Source organism: Cibotium barometz, chromosome 17 (assembly GCF_041138505.1).
Source record: "Cibotium barometz isolate CiBa-2024 chromosome 17, ASM4113850v1, whole genome shotgun sequence".
Classification (NCBI taxonomy): Eukaryota; Viridiplantae; Streptophyta; class Polypodiopsida; order Cyatheales; family Cibotiaceae; genus Cibotium; species Cibotium barometz.
This window is the reverse complement of record NC_141062.1, coordinates 10,446,207-10,470,873: the sequence shown is the minus strand read 5'-3', so window position 1 is coordinate 10,470,873 and position 24,667 is coordinate 10,446,207. Positions and strand designations below refer to the sequence as shown.

General features: G+C 44.6%; 1 protein-coding gene across 7 annotated transcripts in view; it reads left to right on the top strand.

The window, feature by feature from the left end:
• Positions 1 to 24,667, top strand: part of LOC147629664 (uncharacterized) — a 104,427-nt gene that overhangs the window by 28,805 nt on the left and 50,955 nt on the right. For 5 of the 7 annotated variants that reach the window (XM_086811173.1, XM_086811170.1, XM_086811171.1 and 2 more), the window contains exon 4: positions 3,422 to 3,529. In XM_086811173.1, the coding sequence (XP_086667299.1) occupies positions 3,422 to 3,529 (108 nt within the window). Of the gene's footprint in view, positions 1 to 3,404; positions 3,530 to 24,667 lie in introns of all 7 variants that reach the window. The other 2 variants (XM_086811174.1, XM_086811175.1) reach the window with 2 other exon arrangements.

Below are 24,667 nucleotides of genomic sequence, written 5' to 3'. Positions count from 1 at the left end.
TGATCATCAGTGCAACATTTGTACAAAAGTGGCACCTTTTTATAGGAATATTTGTCGTACGCCATGACCCCATTGTGAGCCCCCAGTCCAGGGACAGTTAAGCATGAGCTATGTAGGTCAATCTCTGAGCCTTAGAGGTCAGTCAAGTGTCAGTCCTCTTAACCTACTTGGAGAATTCATCAGTTAGTGCATGTAGAAGTCAGCCTTAGCATTAGGTCAGCCATTAGCAATCATATAGAATTCAGTAGGATCATCCATGAGCTTCATCTAGGCCTTGGAAGGGCCTACGCAGCCAGTCGGCTGCCTCACTTTACCCCTACCAGCAGTCGGCCAGTTTGAAGGCTCTTGATCAACAGTCGGCCATCAGCACAGCCTCTTAGCAGGCAGTTGGTGAGCATGGCAATGCCAAGCATGCAGTCGGGATTGCATTAATGCAGTCAGGATTACATTAATTCAGTTGGGATTGCATTAATGCAGTCAGGTAGCATAAAATCAGCATTTTATTCCATGCGCAAATATTTTAATAGCAAAAAATGCTATTTATTATCCACATGCTACTGGCCGACAGCTTATGCTGGTCCACCACCAGCATATGAGCATATAAAAGCACTTCAGTCCCATTCAAATATTCATTTATTCAGCAAAGATCAAGCAGTAGTTCAGCATTCAATCAACTCCAGGCAACTAAGGAGGATCCTCTTCACATTCAGCCAGCATATGTGCTGTCCTATTGCTATCTGGACTTGCATCAGTGGCCCGAAGAGTCTTTAGCAGAGCTTTGGATTGGTGGATACTCAGCCGACGTACGGTCTTCTTCGTCTTTTGCATTGGGCATTCATATCGCTTGTTTACTCAAGCATTGGACAACATTATCCAAAGAATATTATAAGCAAATACTGCTTGCGGGGCCGGGGGGGGTGGGGAGGGAGGAGGCTTTCAGCTGGTATTTTGGACTCAATACTGTGTCGTCTTCTTCATTCTCATTCTCTTCTCTCTCTCTACTCTCTGAATTGGATGCTAAAGATTCTCACCACATAAAGGTATAACGAAGGCCCTATTATTCATTATCACGATCAAGCTCGGTACATGTAAGACCTCGTGTTGTTGCGGACTCACTTCGTGTGAGAGGAGTTACCTTAGATTGGGCATGCACACTCCAGCGTGCCCGGCGCCCATGGCCCCTTGGACGACAGCCATGATCCACTCATTAGCTCTCCCGATCCAAGACATGCTCCACCACCATCAAGCTATCTTTCCACGTGACGTAGCTGAGGGAGCATACTCATTAGCCTTATGCTTGATATATTAGAGAGTGGTATACCATCTATTGGGGGCTGATGCTCCTGTTATGTTTCATGTTCCTTGTGCTTAATATATCTTTCTTTCTTTCTCCCTCTCACTCTCTCTATTTGTTGGATAGAGCCAGAGACGGAGGAGCACTACATCTGTCGTTGCACAACATATTATGAGATTCGAGGGCGCTACCATTGCCTTTTCAGAGAGGGATTTGGACCACTGGCTAGAGTCATGGACTATTGTGATCAGCGATGCTTGGGTTTTTATCTCATGGAGATCCGCAGGCTCAGAGAGTCCATCATCAGGAGCAGACGCCCGATTGGTAGGGAGTCCACACAGAGACAGATTACTGACTTCTTTAGAGGGACTACCCGGGAGGGGACACAGCCGACAGCCCAGCAGCGAGCACCCCGTGGGACTCTAGTTGAGAGAGCTATCCAGTTGGGCAGATCTAGACGCCCGAGGGTTCGCGGATCCTCACATCGGAGACGGTGCCTACACCGGAGGATTCAGAGCATCATTGCGAGGCATTGGGCTCGCCTGACCAGGCATCTCACTATGGCAGATATCCAGGCCATCCGGCAGAGACCCATGCTAGAGCTCCTAGGATGATTATGACTCCAGCCATATACTGTTGTACTCGCTGTCACTTTTGTACTCCCCCATATTCATGTATTCATGTATCCATGTACTCATGTACCCCATTTTGACTAGTAGCATTAGCTTCCCACTCTCCCTAGTTGCTGCTTCCAGATGCCCCCCCTACTGATGTATTGTGGGGCTAGATACTTCGTTCTTTCTTTTCTTTTCCAGACAGTGTATCAGATGTCACATGGTTGTAACTTTGGTCTCATAGGTCACTTTGGCCTTTTGAAGACGTTAATATAACATTTCATTTCATTTCATTTCATTTCTGTCTCTATCATTGTGCAACAACTTGTCATGGATTGAACCTTCATCCCTCTCTTTGCACATGCTCCATCCTAGTACCATGAATGCTAACAAAACCAAGGCATCATGGTACTGTTGTGGTGGGCAATGTTGCATCCAAGTGATTTTGATTGGTAATGCCATGTTTGCAATTCTGGTTTCACTTGTGTCTCCAATTATGCTTTGGCTAGCCTTAACTTTTGGCTTCTCAGCCCATTATGGTGTTGGAATTTATTTGAAATCAAATCAGCCACCATGCCTCGTCTTTGAAGCAGAACTCTATCATTACATATGTGATAGAAGGGCTTGGTACTCCTTAGTAGTTCATTACAGTTGATCAAGCCTTTGATGGAGTTTTGAGGTTGCTCCTCAGTTTGCTCATAAATGTAGAAACTTGTTGCCATATGCTTGAACTTTTGACTTGATTTGTGCAGAAGACAGCATTCAAATTTGTAAATTCAGTCAAGCTCAGTGGTCAGCTTGTTGCCTATGTTATACCCTTTTTGCACTCTGGTACCACCTGTGTGTTCGGGAGATCTTTCTTTGTATGGCTGAGACCTGAAAATCTCACAGGCCTATTGCATAACCATAAATCGTCCTCATTTCAAAATCTCAGGGTTCAGAGAAAGTGGCTACGCGTTCAAATCTCCATGTGAAAAATAAGTACCCCATTGGTTTGAAATCGCAATGCCCTCTTCCTTTTGCACAACGATTTTCAAGTGTGGCAAACCTCTCGATACTCTTTGTAAGGCTTTACAAATGCTGCCCTTTAGAAGGGTGAAGTGTGGCATTACAGAGGATAGCAGATTGCTTGTAAGAAAACGGTGTTCTTTTAGTTTGCATGTCTCTGCAAAGGACACTACTTTCAAGTATTGCAAACAATTTCAACTCCGATTTATTGCTAAAGTAACTGACTGTGATTTTGGCACTGACTAGACCCTTTACTTATGCTAGATAAGGACACATTTTTTACAGCAATGTGTAGCTAAAACATGCTAGGTGTTTGCGTTTGGAGGTGTCTAGAGCATTTTTGAAAACTAGGATGCGTTGTTTTCTATATCTCCAATGTATCAAACCTGTGAGTGGCTTTCTTGTGTGAGCTTGTTGCATGAAGTGAACTTAATGTTTGTTATATTGCATGGGGGTCTTATAGTGTTTAACTCGTGATTGAGCAACAGGGGTGTTTACTGCATAGGTCAGCGCTCATGCACACATGTTTATGCAACAAATGAACTTAACAAAAGAAGAAAGACAATATTTGAAGAGGCGCAGCGACATATTACATGGTGTATTGAAAATCCAGGTATTGTCTGTATTATGAACTGCTTTTCTGGATAAAAGCTACACATTGTTTGGCTTTTGAAGCATATACATTGATGAGTTGTAGTTGGATAAATGTATGTTTGATTGGGGAGGCCAAGGACTGGATAAAATGATTGATTGCTTGTTTTTTTTGGAAGTTATTTTAGCATATTTTATATCACCTTCCTATTACAAACATGGGACACAGGCTGGCCAACACCATACTTTAAAAAGTGAATCCAGATAGACCAACATACATCATTGCCCCATACAAAAGAAGAAAGTTATTCATCATAACTTCCTTTCTTCTTCCTCTTACCCTCAAGCTTCACAAAAGGCTTGATTGCTAACATCAAGTTAGTCTTGAATACTTTGTTAAAAGGATTCATCTTCTTGTATGTAGATGCAAATGCCAAAGATATAATTGAGCTTGATGCATAATTATAGAATAGACCTGAATATTCAGGAGGATCTAAGGACGGACTTGGAGCAGCTGTGATAAGCTGCAGGAAGAACTATACAGACCACCAAGAAAGATTGGGTGGAGGTGGTGAAGGAGCACAAACCCCCACAGAGCATTGTACATGAGACTCTCGAGGAGGAGAAACGCACGGAAGGATAGGGCCCTCTATGTGCGAGTGCAGGGGCTACAGGTGGGGGCTTTCCCCAAGGCAGATGCCATGACGCTTTGCCAGATGTAGGAGTGGACGGGACCCCCCCTCCTCTCCCCCCTCCCCTTTGTAGATACATGGAGGGCAAGCAAGGATATGACACGAGAGCGGCCCCTCATCATTAGATTCTCTGATGCCACCAGTTGATAGGCTTTCCTATACAGAGGGGCTGCCCTCAAGGGTCCACAGGTTTGCATGGGGGATAATCTCACCCCAACACAGGTGGGACACCGGGGTGAGGCGATGGCGATAGTTCGTGAGGCCCGTAGAGTGGGCAAGTGGGGCTATCTACAGAGATGGTAGGGTCATTATCACGGAGTGTTGTCCCAAATAGGGACGTGAGGTCTATGAAACCCTATGCTTGAATCCAGGAGGTTTGATCGAGATTCTCACAGGGATGTCATTTTCTATACAGAGACTCTTTAGAGCCCTAAAAGGGGTTTACCATAGATAGCCGAGTATGAGTGGGAGTCAGCTTTCTGAGCCGAGACCCACACATCAGGAGCTGTACGTGGCTCAGGAGGGGTAGCTGTCCTTTTTAGATACCATCTCAGACAGATTCTCACCATTGTTCGGAAGGACGAGGATGCACGGTATCTTTGGGTGCGGCTACAGCTTAGCAGTGACAGAGTCATCCACATTGATGTGTATTATTTTGCACCAAGCCACTCCCCTTACGCCGCACAACATGGCTAATCACCATACTTACCATTATATGGGGATATTATGGAGTTGGCTGTAGAGATCATTACAGGACCGTGAGGAGGTCACGGTGTATGGAACACATTTCTAAGAGTTGGGAGCTGCACATGGTCTTGTTATCTATAAAGGGATGTCCCGATGGCCCTCCTCCGACGCTTTCTCCTCCTTCCCTCACTCAAGAGGTACCAGCACCATGGACTACCTGATGGGATATCCGGCTTTGGCACACCTTCTCCCCAACTTCTCCATCCTGCCACGCCCCTTTGAAGTTGACCATGCACACCACCCATCCCTCTGCCACCACCCCCCATCTAACATTATATACCTAGGTCCATTTTGATCATGAGCTTGACCCTGTTTACTCCAACCACGTCTACCGCCAACTCCAAGATTTGGAACCTATTGTCCCCGTACCCACCCTCACATCACAACTCGCCACCATACTACACGTCTCCCACTACTTCTTTCATCTAGGTCCATTTTGATCATGAGCTTGACCCTGTTTACGCCAACCACATCTACCCCCTACCCACCCTCACATCACAACTCGCCACCATACTCCACACATCTGCCACCACTTTTTTCATCTGCATGCGGTGGTCTGTCGCCAAGCCACCTTGTGGTTCCATGTCCCAGAATTGTTGGTATGATGACGAATGCCAAGCCACACGCTCCCATTTTAAGCACGAGGTACGGATTGAGAAAATCACAGAGTGCCAAGTGCAACGGATTTCTCAATGTCTCACCCAACGCAAGAAACGAGAGTTCTATGCTCGGAAAGAGAATGAGTTCTATTGACTTTTCTTAGGGCCAAACTGCAAAGAGGTCTGAAGGAAACTTTGAGAACATCGGCCCCCCACACTTGTCACCTGCCCAGACACATGGCACTCCTATGCACGCTCCCTCTATCATATCCCCCATCAGCCACCTCTACCTCTTCACAAAGGGCATGAAAGGCGATTCGTAGACTACCTAATGGACGAGCCCAGTCACTGTCGAGTACATCTCACATGTTGATGATACCCTGGCGCCCATACTAGCCTACATGTTCAATAGAGCCCTTTGTAAAGGATTTCCACCCTCTTGGTCCACTCGAGCGCGCCTCCTAGATCGTCTACAAGAGATAGGAGTCCCATTTGACATGGTTTGGAGCATCATCACCCTCTATGAGTCCGTCACTGGACGAGTGAGAGCCCCAGGAGGTGCATCACGAGAGATTTCCAGCACTATTGGGGTGAAACAGGGCTGCCCTCTATCACCCACTCTTTTTGTCCTGAGATCTCGAGCTTCATTGACGGATTAGGCGGGGCTGGTCCCACACTAGCAGGCATATTGATCCCCCTATAATTTTATGCAGATGACATCATCCTCCTTTCAAATTAGCTAAGGGGCTTTAGAGACAGTTGGATGCCTTACAAGACTTCTGCACTCAGTGGGACGTCTCTGTTAATCTTGGTAGAACCAAGGTAATGGTCTGCAATACCTCCCGCCTCTTCACATCTAGATTGAGCTTCACATACATAGGGGATCCTGTGGAGATTGTCAAACGGGACCCTTTAATCTTCTTGAAGAGAATAATCAAAAACTCATGAAATATATCAAATATTAAAACAACTACTTGAATTAAATTGAAAATTAAAGCATAAAACAAAACATAAGGCAAGAGAAAGAAAAACATCACTATCAACACAATCAACACCAGGCTGGGTGCAATCTTCCCCCCCCCTTGTGCGTGGCCTTCCCCCACACGAGTATTTTTATTATTAGCTTTCCATCAAAAATAGGCCATAGCCCCCAAAAATATACAAAGTGTGCTTTTAGAGAGCACGACACTCTTCCACAATAAAAATAGAGTGTCCTAAGAATTGGGACTAGGGTAAAGCCTTTGGGCTTTAATAAATTCAACACTATAAATGTATTTTTCTCAATGTATCAAAATGGAAAAAATCAACTACTAAGGTTACAAGCTATGCTTGTAAAAATAAATGGGATGCACATAAGAAACATTCTCCTCAACATTATTTATCAATCCTCATAATCTTCTTCACCTGAAAATATAAGTCCAATTAATAATTAAATTAATCCCACAAATATTAAACAGGCACAAACCATAACCAACTCATGACTACCAGGCGTAAGTACTTCCAGGGATCACCCTACCAATACAAACCTAACTAAAATAATCAGACGGCCCCAAGCATACGTCATATACCGCACGTATTAATATTTATAGTGGTGTCACCCACGATATTAACCTAGCTGGCATGACGCAAGAGTAACCTAGGCGTCCCCAAATTACTTAAGAGGGAAAAAATAATATTATTAAAGAGGACTTAAAATATATTCTCATAACATCCCTCTTGCTTGAGTTTGGAATTGTCCTCAATTGTAGGTTTGCTGGGTTTGAAAAGAACGAAGGATCTCAAGATAAGCTCGGAAAAATTTCTTGGCATCCATTTTGCATCTTCTTGAGGATGGTTTTTGAATGTCAAAAGATATTTAATTAACATGGATCATAACAGTCCCCCCTGTTGGGAATTAACTGTCCTCAGTTGCGCAATCAATGAGTGGATGGCTTCATGGCACAAGTGGAGGACAAGATCATCACATCAAACAATTTCTGAAAATAAAACCAAACAAGTGAACGCATGTAAAAGGGATCTAAGTGTCCCATACCACAGAGGTACCTTCCACATACAAACACTCGTCGCTGGTGAAAGATAGAAGACATAGATACGTCTGGTGTAGCCATGTTAAACCAATCTAATGTCCCATACCATAGATTAATTCCACATGACACTACCTTAAGAACAGAAGTTTGAGACGGAGTAGCTAATTCCCTCTGAAACTTTCATTCTGACATAACTTTTCTCTATCCTCAAAATTCTTGTCAACTTAAGAGTGAAAAATAATCACTTACATTACTGTCAATAACTTGATGAATTCTGGGGATTTGTTCTTGATCTTAATCTTGTAATTGTCTAACTAAATTCTCGGGGTTTGTTTTTGATCTTAATCTTGATGAATTCTCGAGATTTGTTTTTGATCTTAATCTTAATCTTGTAATTGTCTAACTAAATTCAAAAAATTATAATCTTTGAATAGGTTTATAATTCTTGAATTTGTGAATCTTACTTGTAAACAATGAAATCTAAAGGGGATCTTGATCTTAAGCTTAATCTTAAACTTGAAATCAGAACTTGAAGAAAGATAGATATCTTGTGCCCTAGTTGATAGCAAGAACTTGATATACTAGTAATGAATCTTGGGTTAGATTAAAAATACTTGAATGGACGAAAATTGAGAGATTATAATTGCAATTCTTGAATAAATCTTGTTCTTAAGGAGTTTAATCTTGTGGTTGAATATATCTTTGTCTTAGAGCAATTCTTGGTCTAGAAAGAATCTTGTACTTGGATAGATCTTAAACTAGAACACTAGAAAGAATCTTGTACTTGGATAGATCTTAAACTAGAACACTAGAAAATTTAGATAAAACTTTACTTGAAAGAATCTTGTACTCAGATAGATTTTAAACTAAAACACTTGAAAATTTAGATAAAACTTTACTTGAATTGTTATAAACTTCGTAATTGTGATTGGCATACAACTTAAGCTTGGTTTCTAGTTACTTGAGAGCTATTTCTTTACTTTTCTCATCATCACTAAATTCGATGGTGAAGCAATTGATAACTTGAATTAAAGACTGGAGAAACTTGCTTGGTTCTTGAATCTTCAAATTGGTCTTAATCTTCTATGAAATGTCTAGCAATCATTTTTACTTGAATTTGGGCAACTAGATCTTGAAGATAACTTTTGCTAATCTTGTCTCGATCTGCTTATCTTGTCTCGATCTTTCTAGTTAGGTCAGGGTATCTAAAATTCTTTTCAAGAGCTAAAGTTTTCTAACTAGGTCTAGAAGGAAAGAATATTCAGAAAACAGATACAAAAGCAAACAAAAAATTGTATACAATAAATAATTTTTTTACACATACCTCTACCTTTGGTTAATGTGTCGAGTGTGTTAACCTCTTCGGTGTCAAGCATGTCCTTTTGTGCAATTTGGTTCTTCTTTCTAGTTGGGCAAGATTTAGCATAATGTCCCAACATCTTACACCTGAAACACTTGACAATAGACAGCTTGGATACGATGTCATTGGTCGGACTATGCATGTCAGATGCTTCCACAGTTTTAACGTTCTTCTTAATATATTTGTTTATTCTAGACAGATGTCGTTCAATCTTTCTTTGAAAGTTGTCTCGTTCTTGATTCAAAAGAATATGGAGAGAATCAAGCTATTCCTGAATAGTTACGACGGTGCTGCGGATATTCACCCATTTTCTGACAATTAAAAGGAATAGGAAAAATTTAAAACAAGAGAAACGATAGGGTTTCTTATCTCATATGGAACGTCGAGCTAGATGTGAGTCCTGCCAAGTTAGCTCGATACACAAATGCATAATTTTTTCAAGAAATAATCCATGTACTCTTTAAAATTAGAAAACTAGCCGTAGGTTAAAGCAACATTTTAATGATATCTTCACTAACAAGCTGTTTATATTATTCGGACTTCATGAGGATTTAGAAAACAACATTATTCACAAGAATTTGATAACTCTCAAAATTTCTCTTGAGGTAAGTTCTAAAAATCTGTAGAAGAAATCCAAACTAACTATATGTACATGAGATTCTTTTCGATAAAATATGATGGGAATAGTCAAAAAATATTTTTCTTTTGTAAAACATTTTACTGATCTCATTAGTAAAGCTTTAAGCTTATTTGAAAGCTTATTAAAAAAAAGACTTAACAAAGCTTTATCTTATAAAGCTTTTAATATTAAACTTATTAAGCTTATTAAAAAGCTTATGAAAGCTTTACTATAAAGCTTGTAACCTGGCCCAATGCCCAACGCCAAACGCTGGAGCGCAAAAAGGAAACAGCCCACGAAAAAAAATCACAGCATCTAATAAAAAATAAAAATAAACATTTTAAGCTTATAAAGCTTTTAGCTAATATAAGCTTTGTAATAACAAAGCTTTTAAGCTTAAATAAGCACAAATAATGGTCTGAAAATTCCTCACCTCCTGAAATTCGCAGCTCTTGGCGTCGCCGGTCGGATGGAGAGAAGAAATTCAGCGCCTCCTCGCGCTGCCGCCCGGGTATGAAGAAGGGAGAGAGAGAGAGAGAGAAAGACTAATTGAAAATTTATATATATATATATGGGTTTTACTCATTTCTCACAGACTAGTGCGCTTTTTCTAATTGAGAGAAATTAAGAAAATTCCATCACCTGCCTTCCTTGATTATAGAAACTGAGCAAAGGAAAGGTTTAGCAATTTTGATTATGGCTCTCCATGCTCCTTTGCTTGCTCTTTCAATTCGTACGGACAGATTAAGAAGAGAATTAGTGAAGAGAAAGGTGGTTTTATGGTTTTGGGAAACCCACTAATGGTTTTCCACCTAGTTTTACCCTTTGGGCAATAGATTGATGGAGATTGATTACCCAATGGTTAAAAACAAGCTTTATTTCATCCATACATAAACAAAATTCCCTAAACGTGTTCTTCTTTAATTTGAATTCAAGAAAATTACCAAAATCACCTCTGTTTTTGTCTCTTTCATCTCTTTTGACCGCCTTCAAGAAAATTAAATTACACCAAAGCTCTGATACCACTCAAACGGGACCCTTTAATCTTCTTGAAGAGAATAATCAAAAACTCATGAAATATATCAAATATTAAAACAACTACTTGAATTAAATTGAAAATTAAAGCATAAAACAAAACATAAGGCAAGAGAAAGAAAAACATCGCAATCAACACAATCAACACCAAGCTGGGTGCAATCTTCCCCCCCCCTTGTGCGTGGCCTTCCCCCACACAAGAGTATTTTTATTATTAGCTTTCCATCAAAAATAGGCCATAGCTCCCAAAAATATATAAAGTGTGCTTTTAGAGAGCACGACACTCTTCCACAATAAAAATAGAGTGTCCTAAAAATTGGGACTAGGGTAAAGCCTTTGGGCTTTAATAAATTCAACACTATAAATGTATTTTTCTCAATGTATCAAAATGGAAAAAAATCAACTACTAAGGTTACAAGCTATGCTTGTAAAAATAAATGGGATGCATATAAGAAACATTCTCCTCAACATTATTTATCAATCCTCGTAATCTTCTTCATCTGAAAATATAAGCCCAATTAATAATTAAATTAATCCCACAAATATTAAACAGGCACAAACCATAACCAACTCATGACTACCAGGCGTAAGTACTTCCAGGGATCACCCTGCCAATACAAACCTAATTGAAATAATCATAGACGGTCCCAAGCATACGTCATATACCGCACGTATTAATATTTATAGTGGTGTCACCCATGATATTAACCTTGCCGGCATGACGCAAGAGTAACCTAGGCGTCTCCAAATTACTCAAGAGGAAAAAAATAATATTCTTAAAGAGGACTTAAAATATATTCTCATAACAGATTGTCTCATCCTATGTCTACCTTGGTGTCACTTTCAGTGGCCCACGCTTCACCATGCAGCATGAGCGACACATGCCAGAGTGACAGGGGGATATGCAGCCTTGAGCTGACTTGAGCGGCAGTGCTTCCAGAGCATTTCCAGGAGCCCAAGACGAAGGGTTGGCTTTTTGATACCCTCGTCACACCAGCCTTGATGTATGGAGCAGCCTTTTGGGGAGCAAGATATATCCGATGAGGATTGGCAACAAGTTGAGAGGCCCTAGGTCATCTTCTCCCGTATGATCCACAACAAATCTTCAGTCCCTCACCAGATTATCCAGACAAAGTTTGCTGCAGCCCCTATGGTAGTGGATGCACTCTTCTAGATAGTCACATACCTCCATCGCATTGGTCACATGGATCCCCGCAGGTACCCGAGGCTTGCCCCGGAGTCATCAAGACAACTACCCTGGAATATGTATGCCTTAGTTTCCACTTGGTTCTTAGTATATGTGCTCCGCATGGACTGCCTCCCACCCCTTCAGTACAGTTTGGACTCTCCTTTTCTCCAGCTCTCTCATAAGGACACCACTCGGGTTATCCGGTTAGATCTTCTCATCCTCTACACCTTTGCACATGGGTTATACACCTTGGATGTGCAAGAATGATGAGAGATGGCTGCAGGCTATGTGAACAGCACACGTCTCATGGAGAGGTAACCGGGCAGTGCTGATTGAGAAAACGCACAGCTTCAAAAAGGAAAATGCAGCATTGATAGTGATGATGGCGGCAGCTCTGATATGAAACACAGTTGAAAAAAAAAGTAGCAGTGAAGGCGACAACATAAACATAGAGAGGACATGTGAAGCATAGATGGGGTGGCCAAGGTGGCTCTGATACCATGTTACCATTTATGGTGCCAAATAGAAAATGTGCAAAGAGAGATGGAGGTTCAACCCATGACTAGTTGATGCAGAGAGAGAGAGAGAGAGAGAGAGTAAGAGGGAGAGAGATGTGACAAAGCTCAAGAGAGAAAGATTGCACAACTCAAATGATACTCCATGTTATTAGAACCACCCAAGTACATGCTTTTATAGGCATCAAGCCTTATCTTTTGACTGAAACTAAATAAGGACTGTTCACACCCAAAGAGGGTGTTCACACCAACTCCCTCTGAAATACCAAACACTATGTCACCTATCTACCTAAGTGGAAGTGGGAAAGTACACACGATATCTAAACTACTGTGATTCTTTTACTTATGTGAGCGAAATCTCTATGTGCAAGCCTAGGCTGAAAACTGGAAAGATACTAAAAAAACTCACAATCCAAATCTCCATGAACCTCTGTTAACAGGTGAATGCAGGCTGCAACTGAAAGGATTGTCATACAGCTGATCTGAGGGAGAAGTTGAGCCAGCAAGGGCTGAAGCTAGCAGTCCTGATGATGAGGAACGGGGGCGGGCTTCAAATAAGCCCACATTCTGCAAGTTTGCTGCAAATATGTTAGTCGATACTAACAAAAAATGATTACACAAGTTAGTTGTGATACTAACACTAATGACTACACCTCCACTGTATGGTCCTTGACTGTAGCCTTTAGGGCTTCCATTTTTGCTTGGAGTTCCCCTATCACTGGGGCGGCCTTTGGCATTGCCTGTTGTTGCATCTGGGTCACTTTCAATATCCAAATCTCCTTCTCCTCTTGGTTCACCTTCACTGCCAATTCTTCAATCTTGTGTTTCTTGCCCTGTATCTCCTTGCGGAGGCCTTCCAATTGTTTTTCATGTTGGTCAGGACCCTGTCCAACCAACTCCTCCTGCTCGCCTGATGCCTTCTTGGTGTTGTCCCCCATAGTCTTGATGTATGGTTCTAGCTCCTGTAGCTTTGTCCTGGCTATTTCCCCCTAGTTGTTGCCTTGGTGGCCTCAGCATGCTGGGTGGGATAAGGGATGCGGAGGGGGTGCGCAAAGTAGCACGACAAGCGTGAGGCGGAGGGGTGCGAGCAGCAAAGGGAGCAGGGTGGCCACCAGCAGCACACAGTGTGAACAGAGGGAGGAGGGGGGGGGGGTGCACGAAGGTGCTCACACCATGAGATAGAAAGAAAGAAAGAAAGAAAGTTATATTAACGTCTACGGAAGACCCACAGGTACCATGGATATACTGAGCCATGCAAAACTGAAAGAAAAAGTAAATGGAAATGAAAATATATGACAGTACATGTGATCAACAGATGATCTTGTGTAGAGTGAGATATGCTGTGATCAGCTAATGTTGATACCCGCCTCGGCCAGAACCGATCTGATGGTGGAGTGAATGTCAGGCCTTTGTGATGGGAGCATGACATGTCGGTAGAGAACCTCACGAATCCGTCTTTGTGTGGTGGAGGGTCCTCTCTGGGTCGGGGACGTGTGGCTCGCAGAATGGATCAAGCTCTCTCACTAAGAACTGGGGGGTGGAGTTGGAGCGTGGGTACGGGTGGTGGGCTCTGATGTCATAGTAGAGGAATTGTTGTGGGCAGTAGATTCCGATGTGGATGTATGTACCGCAAAGAAATCTGCGATGGCTCTGTGTGAGGTGTCCTGTCGGGGAGTTGGGACTGTCTCTCAGCATGCTGCCTCAACACTACATCCCTGTGTCGTTGAGCTCCATCAAGCACATGCCCAAGCACCTCTGATCCTCAACTGTATCACCCGTGTAAGTGGTCCGAATCCCTCTCGGAAGAGGCAATGGAATCTCCTCCGTATCTCGTAGTAAGCCGGGCAAGTGACCATATAATGGGCCTCATCCTCTACTGCTCGTGTGATGCATACTGTGCATGTCCTCTCCTCATGTGGGATATCCTCAACTCTGCCAGTCTCTACTCTGAGGCGGTGGGAGGATACCCTGAGCTGGCCGATCGTGATACGCATGGCATGTGACGTGTGCATTTGTACGTACCCCGGGATCTCAACTAATCCATCCTCGGAGAGTCCCAAGAAGTGATCTCTATAGAACTCACACTTCTTACCAATCTCTGACGGAGACACCCATGTCTAGTGTATGTGTAGCCCGAGTAGATCTAACTGGATGATCTAATTGATCTCCTGACGTGAGAGATCAAGGTATGGGGAATCCATGCTATACTGAAACGGGGGGAGACGGTCCATCTGTATGCCATGTGCATGAAACCACTTGACTACCTTAGAGTACCATGCATGTGTCGGTAATGGTGGTGGCATGTCGCTGAGGAGGGCAATCTAGATCGTTTCAATGGCTCCCTCTCCCTCTCGCCGTATAATTGCATAGAGGACTCTAGTGCTAGTCCTTCGAGGCGATCTCTGACAAGCGTGTATATATGTTGAATATAAGTGACACTGAAAAAGGGCATCTGTAACTTGTGGGGCCACCACAAATTCTGCATGTAGAATGTCATGTGGTACAGATGGCTTACTCCTGATCATGCGTGACAACATCATCACCTATAGCCTCTCTATGCTCCTCCAGTGATCCTTCCCTAGGCTTGGCCCCCAAAGGGCTGCACCATACATGGCCGCTCGCACTCGAGTATCAGAGAGCCAGCACTTAGTGTGGGATTCTTGGAAATGTGCCTGGAAACACTGTCTCTTCATACGGGCTAGGGAAGCGTGCCCCCTCGCAAGTCGGTCATGGCAGCTCTGGTCATGCAAAACAAAGGGCCTATAAAATTGACTCCTAGATACACATACTTCTGCACAATCTCCACTAGGGCATCTCTGTATATGAAAGAAAATCGTGAGGCGACTGCATAAGATGTGTTGGATAATATCCCTATCTGTGTGAGTCTCTGTGAAGCCTCCTGTGTCTGACCATAGAGTTCCATTGCAATTCCATACTCCCATCCTCAATGCATCTATGGTCTCATAGGCCCCGCACCGTCATGTGGGGTGTCTATCCATGATGATGGCTTGGTCATCACGATAAACGACCCATTTTCCTGCCTTGCGGGCTTCCATAACCTGAACCATCCCGGCTTTCCTGTGTTCCACGTGTAGGGGGGTGAGGTCATCTCCAAGGTATATTTTGGTGGTTCAGAGGGTGGCCTGTCATGTGCACAATGTGTATCTATCGTGTGCTACACGCACACAAGACTAGCTTCGAGGTTTGGGGAAGTTTGGAGCTAGGCAGGCTGATTGGCGAGCTGAGTTAGGGATAGACTAACGGGCGGGCACCCAAGTATGGACGGGTAGGTGTCCAAGTGTGGACGCCCGATGAAGACTGACCAAGAGCCTATAAAAGGGTGGCCAAGGTTAGTCATTAGTCATATAGAGTCTTGCGTGTCTTTGTGAGAGCTCTATGGTGAGGAGTCTGGATCTAGTGCAGACGTGCACCTGCTTCAAGCAGCCGAGGCCGGCAGCAGTCTCGAGGCCCGCGAGGGTAGCTTCGTGGCGGCATGGGACGTCATGAGGTAGAGATTGGTCGGTACATCCATCTAGTTAGCTCAGCTCGTGGCTCAGTGGGGACAGGCAAGTCTGTGGGCTTTGCCCACGGTTGTCATGGTTGGGAGGTGAGTCAGGCCTGCACCCCCTTCTTGTTTTGTTTATTTTGTTTGCAGGGCCAAGCATCTACAAAAGGTGTGTCAGTGAGGCCCATCTGTCTACATAAAGTCTCACCATCCTCTTTTGGTGAGTTGCCCGCTTGCAAGCCTGTTACTCGCACATGTAGAGCCCTAGATTGGCGACGCTTCTCTTCCTCAAGCGTGGCCGTCATGATGGATGTGGCATTCGAGGTGTGGACTGTTTTTTGTTTTTTCACAACCTCAACCCATTTGGAGGTTTCTCCAACCTCTTCATTGGTTGCCTCCATGTCTTTTCGGAGGCTTGCATGCTCCTCCCGGAATCCTGATTTGGCCTCTTGAATCTCTGCTGTGATTGCCTTCTTAGCCTTCTCTACTTCCGTCTCAAGTTTGGCATTGGCGTCTCGCAATTGGGCAATCTCTAGAGCAAGAGCTTATTGTGTGGCTAGCTCTCCTTTCTCTCGAGTCTTTGCCATACTTGTGTATCTCTTCCTTGCATAATTCCATACAAAGCTCCATGCATGCAGCCAAGCACGCATCCTTCCAGGCTTCCATCTCTTGTCGCATCTCAGCTTGCAGTTGTTTGTACATTTCCTCTTTGCCCTGAATCTAGTCCTGATAGCATAAATCTCCTTTTGATGTTGGTTCAATGTCCTGTCTATCAGTTTCTTTTGGTCTAAAAGGGCCTTTTGAGCCTGTTCTTCGATCTTATTCACTTTGTCTTCAAGAGGGAGCACCATTATCACAGTCACCCAACCCAAGCTGTGGTCAAGGACACGGAGAAGACGGGAGCCGGCCCGATGCACGATGGGGTAAGGGCGGGAGTGGCTTCTGGTTGAGGGTTCAACCAACGAATAGAGGGGCGAACAGGGGAGAGGCATAGAGTGTAATGTGACAGAACAGAATAGAACAGAGCCAGCCCAGGCAGGAGAGAGAGTGGCGAATAGGGGCGGTGCGAACAAAGCGCACAGGGGCGGTGGCGAACAGGGACGCGGACAGAGCGAACAAAAGGCAGTGGCAAACAGGGGTGCGAACACACAGAGAGAGAGAGAGAGAGAGAGAGAGAGAGAGAGAGAGAGAGAGAGAGAGAGAGAGAGAGAGAGAAGAGAACTTTTTGAGAAGAGAACTTTTTAACATCGTAGGAAACTATCCCAAGAGACCAAATTGATCTATCCGATAAGATTTGAACTCAAGACCTTTGATTCAAGGGGGAAATGGGCTAACCAATCTACCACACTTGGGTGATAGAAAGGTTAGCCCATTTTCCTCTTTTTATTCACACACTTTTTTTTGTAAAGCTTCATGTCATTAATTACAGGTGGGAAACCTCAAAACGAGGAAAACCCACTAAAAAGATCATTTACAAGGGAGACTAGTAGAGTGTTCACTATGTTCAGGGTGAACATAGTTAAACATCTAAAAAACAATCTGTAAAAAGAGCATACAGAGATGAGTCAATCTCATGAAGAGAGAGACAGTCATATAAAGATTGCTGAAGAGAGGAACGGAAGAATGAGTAAGCATCCAAATGAGGCCCAGCAAAAACTATCCTGTTGCGAGACTGCCAGGTAGTCCATAAAGCCCAATAACGAACCCAATCAAAGAAGACTTTATAGGATCTAAGGGGTGATGGGAGAAGACCGAAGATCCAAAAGTATTTCCCAAAGGGTGCCTGTCGGAAGCGGGCTCTCAAACGTGCAGCAATCTGATCCAAAAAAGTCTTGGTGAGAGGACAACTCCACAAAAGATGAAAGACTGTCTCTTGAGAAGCACCACAACTATGACAAGTTGAAGGTGCCAAAAGTCGCCTAGCCAAGAAAAGCCCGACTGGCAAGACTCCAATCAAGCATCTCCATAAAAAAAGTCTACTTTTCAAAGGCAGACTGCATTTCCAAAGAGAATGAAGCCGCTGTTTCCACCAAGTCTGACTTTTATGAAGATGCCAAATCTGATTCGCATGTTCTTGAACCCAAGAGGCAGGCAACAAGAGATGATATATCGAACGAACCGAAAGTTTAGCCATTGATAAAGGGCCTCGTGCAGGTTGTTCTCTTCTAAGGCTCCAATCAACCAAACGATCAGAACGATCCAAATCTGCAATTGGTTCAAAAGGAGCAAGAAGCTCTCGAATAAGCTGCCAGATTGTTCTATAATGCATTCCCAGACCAAATTTTCTGGCGGCAACCACAAAAGAAAGCACATGGCCACCAGCATCCAAAACATCATCAATAAGATAAACTCCTTTCTTTGAAAGGAAATATGCCTTCCTAGGCTCACGTAGAGCCAAGGGTACATCAAAAGCCTTTGACCAATGAATACTCTCAAGGCGAAGCGAAGAAGATTGCCCATTAAGCCTGGGATTCCAAAAAAGATATTGCGTAACCTGTTTCCAGGCAGAAATCAACTTAGATGAAAGAGGGCAACCGACAATTTTTCCATCGAAATGGCTGAAAATTGCATCCCAATACGTAACAGTCCACTTTCCAAAAGCAGATGAAGACATTGACATACACATATGACCCTGGCGCTGTTGTACAAATTCCAATAGCAAAGTGGATTTACGAGCAAGCACATGAAAATGAATATTCAATATGTTCAAGCCACCATGTATCTTTGGAGCACACATTTTTGGCATTGACAAAAGACAAAGACCCTTTTTACGATGTTGAGTTTTCCACACAATTGCCATTGCCAGAGACATAAACCGATCTATATCAGCTTTCCTCCACATAATCAATGGAAGAAAGAACTGTATGTAAGCCATTACAATAGCCTGCACTATCCTGAGTCTTTTTATTCACACACACACCCACACACCCACACACACATTGAGAAGAGAACTTTTTACCGTCGTAGGAAACTATCCCAAGAGAACTCAAGACTTTTGATTCAAGAGGGAAATGGGCTAACCAATCTACCACACTTGGGCCTTGGCTGATAGAAAGGTTAGCCCATTTTCCTCTTCTTATTCACACACACACCCACACACCCACACACACATTGAGAAGAGAACTTTTTAACGTCGTAGGAAACTATCCCAAGAGGGGAGAGAGAGAGAGAGAGAGAGAGAGAGAGAGCCTTTGACGCTTATTTGTCAAAGGGTTTGGGATGAGGGATATATGCCTGCCGATTGGAAGTTGGGCATACTTCGTTTGTTGCCCAAAGTCCCTTCGCCTACTTCTTTGGCTCAATGGCGCCCGATCTCACTTATGGGTATTATGTATAAAATCTTTACAAAGATTTTTGCCAATCGCTTGCAGAAGGTGCTTCCTACTCTTATTCATCCATATTAATATGGATTTGTGCATGGCAGGAATATTTTGCATAATATTCTTAATGTTCAAATTGGAGTGGATTATGCCAAGGCAAAGAAGCAAGAGATTGTGATGGTGCAACTGGATCTTGAAAAAGCTTTTGATCATGTTAGCTGGTCTTTCCTTTCTCAGTTAATGACAGCCATGGGCTTTGGTCCCAAAATGGCTAATTTGGTGCATTTACTTGGCTCTGGCTCTATCACGCGGATTATGCTCAATGGAGGACTTTCGGATGGTATTTCTCTCACCCGTTCTCTCCGGCAGGGCTGTCCTCTTAGCCCTCTTTTCTTTGCCATTGCCACTCATCCTATGTTATCTCGCCTAGATGCTATGGCATCGCATGGTGAAGTGGTTGGTTTGCATCTCCCTCATAGCAAGCAATTGGTTGCTCAAGCCCTTGCGGATGACACTTTTATGTTTCTCAGGGCCGAAAAAGCCAATATAGATCGAGCAATGGAAGCTTGGAATAATTTTGCATTGGCTTCTGGGCTGAAAATAAATTCAACAAAATCAGCCCTCATTGTATGCACGGAATTTGATCTTTATCTTGCTTGGATTTCTGCTCGGATCTCCGATAAATTTGTGTATTGGAAAGCTCAAGGGTGGCCTATGCACGTGAGGGTTAAGGTAGCTCAGGTTATTATGCTTAGCATGATTTCCTATTTTTTGCCTTTGCTACCTTGGACGCACAAATCTCTTCTCCGTTTGGTTGCTGCCATTCGGTTAATGCTGTGGAAGAGGCAAGGAAATATTATGGGTCAAACATGGATAGCTTGGAATCACATTACGACGCCCAAAAGAATGGGTGGGGCTGCTTTACTGGACGTCCGCTTGCATATGGTGGCGCGTAGGTGGGCGCTTTTTCAGGATATGTGTTTGCAGGAGCAGCCTTGGGTATTCATGGCTGGTGACTTGATTGAGTTGGAGGGATTGTCAAATGAACGGACACGTGTGCACGCTTCATGGTGGGACATTGTGAATGCGGCTCATCCTGTCCATATTCGCTCATCTCACATTTTATCGCATATTCTCCTTTCTTGGTATAAAGTTCTACTATTGGCTCGGTGGGATCCTGGTTATGAAAGACTACTTTTGAACTCTTTGCAGTTCGAAACATTTGTGGAGTCGCGTGTCATTGTTTGGCCAGACAGAGATGCTTCACACATACGACTCAACTGCATGGTCAGTTTAGGCTTGGTTAGAATCCGAGATGCTGTGATACCTGGTCGTGACAGGCCATATTCGTTTCGTCGTATTCGGCAGCACTTTAGGGTTCCTCGGACATTTCAGCCACTATGGGTTGACGTCATGCATGCAGTTGAGCCTTTTACTCCATTGCCTCGGCCATTTGCAGATCAGCCTTGGCTTGATTGGGCACTATGTAAATCTGGTGACTTGATATCACTTTCAGCTAACCAGGTCTATCTCGTATCAGAGAAAGATTGGGTTTCAGCCAAGGCCAATAAGGTGTGGGGATTGCACAAGTCTAAATCATGGTGGCAGAAAACTCTTATGCGTGGTTGGCAGTCTAAACTCCCTTACCAAGGTAAGGTTTTCATTTGGAGGATGTTGGTGGGAGGGTTACCTACACGGGATTACTGGCCCACTGAATACTACCCCAAGATATGTATATGCATCTGTATACTCCACAATCTCTTGCCCATATGTAAATGTGGAAGCTGATCGCCTAACCCACTGTGGCGTGGTGTTAAACACCATAACCTTGGTTTTGCCAAGGTTGACAGACAATCCACTATCATGTGCAAACTCATGTAAAGCATCCAGATGACGCTGCATACCCTCAGGGGAATCAGAGATCAACACAATATCATCAGCATATAACAATAGTGGGATCCATGTACCTGCTAGCTGGGCTCCTCTGTCCCCCAATCTCTCAATGTAGTCAGAAGCCTCATCCACATACATACCAAACAGTGAAGGAGATAACGGGCAACCTTGCTTCACTCCTATAGTGGAGTGAACCAAAGTAGAGACCCCCTCTGGGGTGCGTACCTGTCCTGCAACTGATCTATATAAAGCCGTAATCCCCCATATGAGCTTTGTGGGTACCCCCATCTCCTGTAATCGCCTCATCAATCTGGCTCTGGGCACTGTATCAAATGCTTTGCGGAAGTCCACAAAGCTACAATAAATCCGTCGCCCATGCGACCTGCCCTCCTCAATAATGGCCCGGAGAGTCAAGATGTGGTCAAGAGTAGAGAAACCTCTCCTGAACCCTGCCTGTCCCTCTGCTCGAATGCCAACTCTCTCTGCCCATCTACTCAACTGCTGCTCAAGAATGGATGCATACAATCGTGCTAGTGTGTGACCAATCATAATAGTGCGATAATTCCCTGGTTCCATAGGGTCCCCTGACTTGAAGATAGGCACGATGGTGGACCTACTCCAAGTCTCGGGTAAGCCTTCGCACATAGCACGATTGAACATCACTGCTAGAAGCTCTGCCAGCATGTCTCTCGCATGAATAAAGTGCTCAGCGACCAATCCATCATGATCATATGCTCTCCCAGTCTTCATCCTATCAATGGCCTTCCTTACCATCTCTGCGGTAAAGAAAGTACATGTCTGTGGGCATGGTGCTGGCGGGTCAGGAAAAGGTGTCTGTCCAGGAACTGTATATAGAGATGCTGCATAACTACCCCAGACCTCTGTAGAAGTGATGGCCAAAGCAGGGGAGGACTCATGAAACAGACGCCAAGCCTCCCTCGAATCCTGGCTCAAGAACAGCTGGTATAATTCCTGCTCTAGCTGAGCAAGGCCGGCCCGCTTCTTCCTTCGCACAAGACGTCGGAAGGCAATACGTGACTGTCGGTGAGTAGTGACTCCCAAAGCAACCTCCCGCTGCAGTCGGGCTCTAGTCTCTCTGCACTCCTCATCATACCAGCTGTTCTGGGGCATACATCTAGAACGCTGTCTCTGTCCAGGCTGAGTATGTGGATATGCCTCTCTCGCTGCATCATGTAAAGTCTTTGTCAGTATATGGGTCAACTCCTCCAAAGGTCTCCCTGGCTCCTCTGTGTACAGACGTTTATAAATCCCATCTGTGTAGACAGCATCAGTCTCTGAGGTAAAAGTATATCGAGTGTGATCTGCCCCTCGTGTCCTCTGAGCTGTGGTAAAGTGAAAAGAGGTAGTCAATGTCAACAATGCATGATCCACTACTACCCCAATGGGCCGAGATCCAACTGTGAAGTCCTCAATGCATGAAACAAAGCTGGGCATAGCCATAACATAATCCACTGTGCTAGCACCATGTCTATGTGGAAAGCAAGTAAATCCAGCTGCTGACGGAAACCTCTGCAAGCCATTAAGTATGGCCAACCCATGTGCAGTCCCCATATCTACCAAATATCTCCCATACTCTGTGCACTCCACATCCTGTGAGCGTCTGTCTAATCCCATATCCAGAGTGTCCAGCTCTCTCAGCATCTCCTCCGAGGTATCATAAAAGGCTGTCTGGCGGTTGCCCGTCCGGGCATTAAAGTCCCCTAACAGGATGATGTCTCCATCCCTAGAGAACTCCCATATGTCATCATCTAGCATAGAGAAAGGAGACTGTCCTCTAGGTGCTGCATATGTCGATGTACTAGGAGCAAAATAGCATATGGCAATATACAGGAATCTGCCTGTGTCGGCCCTCAGTCTCACCCACATATATCTGGCCTGATCATCTCTCCGAATGATGTGTATAAGCGGTTGCAGCTCCTCCCTGAAAAGAACTGCCACCCCTCCTGATCCTCTACTACTGTGTACCGATCTCGTCCCTACTCTGCAAGCTGTCTCCCATCTGTATCCTGTCACCTGTGGCATCATCTGACCAGGAGCCTGGTGAGTCTCCGAGTAGAAGACTATATCTCTATCTCTAAAGCTGTCCTCAAAGGCACCTACATCAAGTCTGAGGGATCCATTGCAGTTCCAGGCTGCCAGCTTTAATTTGGTCCCATAGGTCTCGCACCGTCATGTAGAGTGTCGCTCCACGATGACCACCCTCCCTTCTCTATAAAATGCTATCTTTCCCTTTTCTCTTGCCGCTCTAATCTCTGGCATAACTTCCTTCATATGTGCAAGCTGTGAAAGAGTAAGATCATCACCAAGAAAAATGCCTGTATTCTTTAAAGTGGGTCGTCTCTTCAAGAACTCCTTCTTCGCCTCAATAGAGGGGAAGCGAAGTATGAGAGCTCTTTCCTTTGATGTTTCCCCGTTGCCTCCGCTTTTTTTGCCCACTCTCCAAGCTTTTGCGTGTGCCGGACTGTCAATCCCCATCAACACCATAAGCTCTTTCACCTCCTCTTCAACTTTATCCGTGTCTTTAAGGCCGGTAATCCTCACATGCAAAGCACGTGTACGTCTTCGTTGTTCCTCTTCCAAAGTCATGTTAATGATTGTAGGTGTAGGGGTTGTTATTTCCCTACCTTTACCCTTCTTGGCGACCTCTATCCACTTCTCCGCTTCATCCATCTTCTTTTGCGTCTTGGTGATGACTTCCACCCATGAGGAAGTCTTTGCTTCATGTTGCTTCTCTTCTTCCTTAATTGCCCGTACTTGTTCTTTGATAACCTTGAGCTCTTCTCACCTTCTTCAAGTCCACCATTTGCCTTGGCCTCTGCAAGCTCCCTCTGAAGAGCTGAAATTACGCCTTTGAGCGTGTTGACTTCCCCGTGAAGGTCTTTGACTTCCGCTAAGAGGTCCTCCTTCTCCTCTTTCCACCGCTTACCCTCATTGAATACCATTTGGAGAAAGTTGGCTTTCTCCTTCCACCATCCCTCCATCTCTGCCTTCCATTCATTCATTTCCTTTTCCACATTTGTTATCCTCTTGTTTGTGACCATAAAGGTCGCCTTCATCGGGTTGCGCAAGGGGGAAGCCATGGAAGAAGCGAGAGAGAGAGAGTTATGCTGCTGCCTTGGGGACCTGAGCAAGGGTGGGTTGGGGAAGCGGCCCCGGCAGCCTAACGGATAGATAGACTGGCCATTGCCAGCAGAACTGTGCGGCGTACAGGGCAGGCAGGGGCGAAATGGGAGAGGCGGGGCAGAGGCGAACTGGGCACAGGGCCCGGCAGCCTAACGGATAGATAGACTGGCCATTGCCAGCAGAACTGTGCGGCGTACAGGGCAAGCAGGGGCGAAATGGGAGAGGCGGGGCAGAGGCGAACTGGGCACAGGGGCGAAATGGGAGAGGCGAAAGGGGAAGCGAACTGGGCAGAGGCGAAATGCGAACTGGGCAGGGGCGAAATGGGAAGAAGCGAACTGGGCACAGGGGCGAAATGGGAAGAAGCGAACTGGGCACAGGGGCGAAATGGGAAGAAGCGAACTGGGCACAGGGGCGAAATGGGAGAGGCGAAAGGGGAAGCGAACTGGGCAGAGGCGAAATGCGAACTGGGCAGGGGCGAAATGGGAAGAAGCGAACTGGGCACAGGGGCGAGAGAG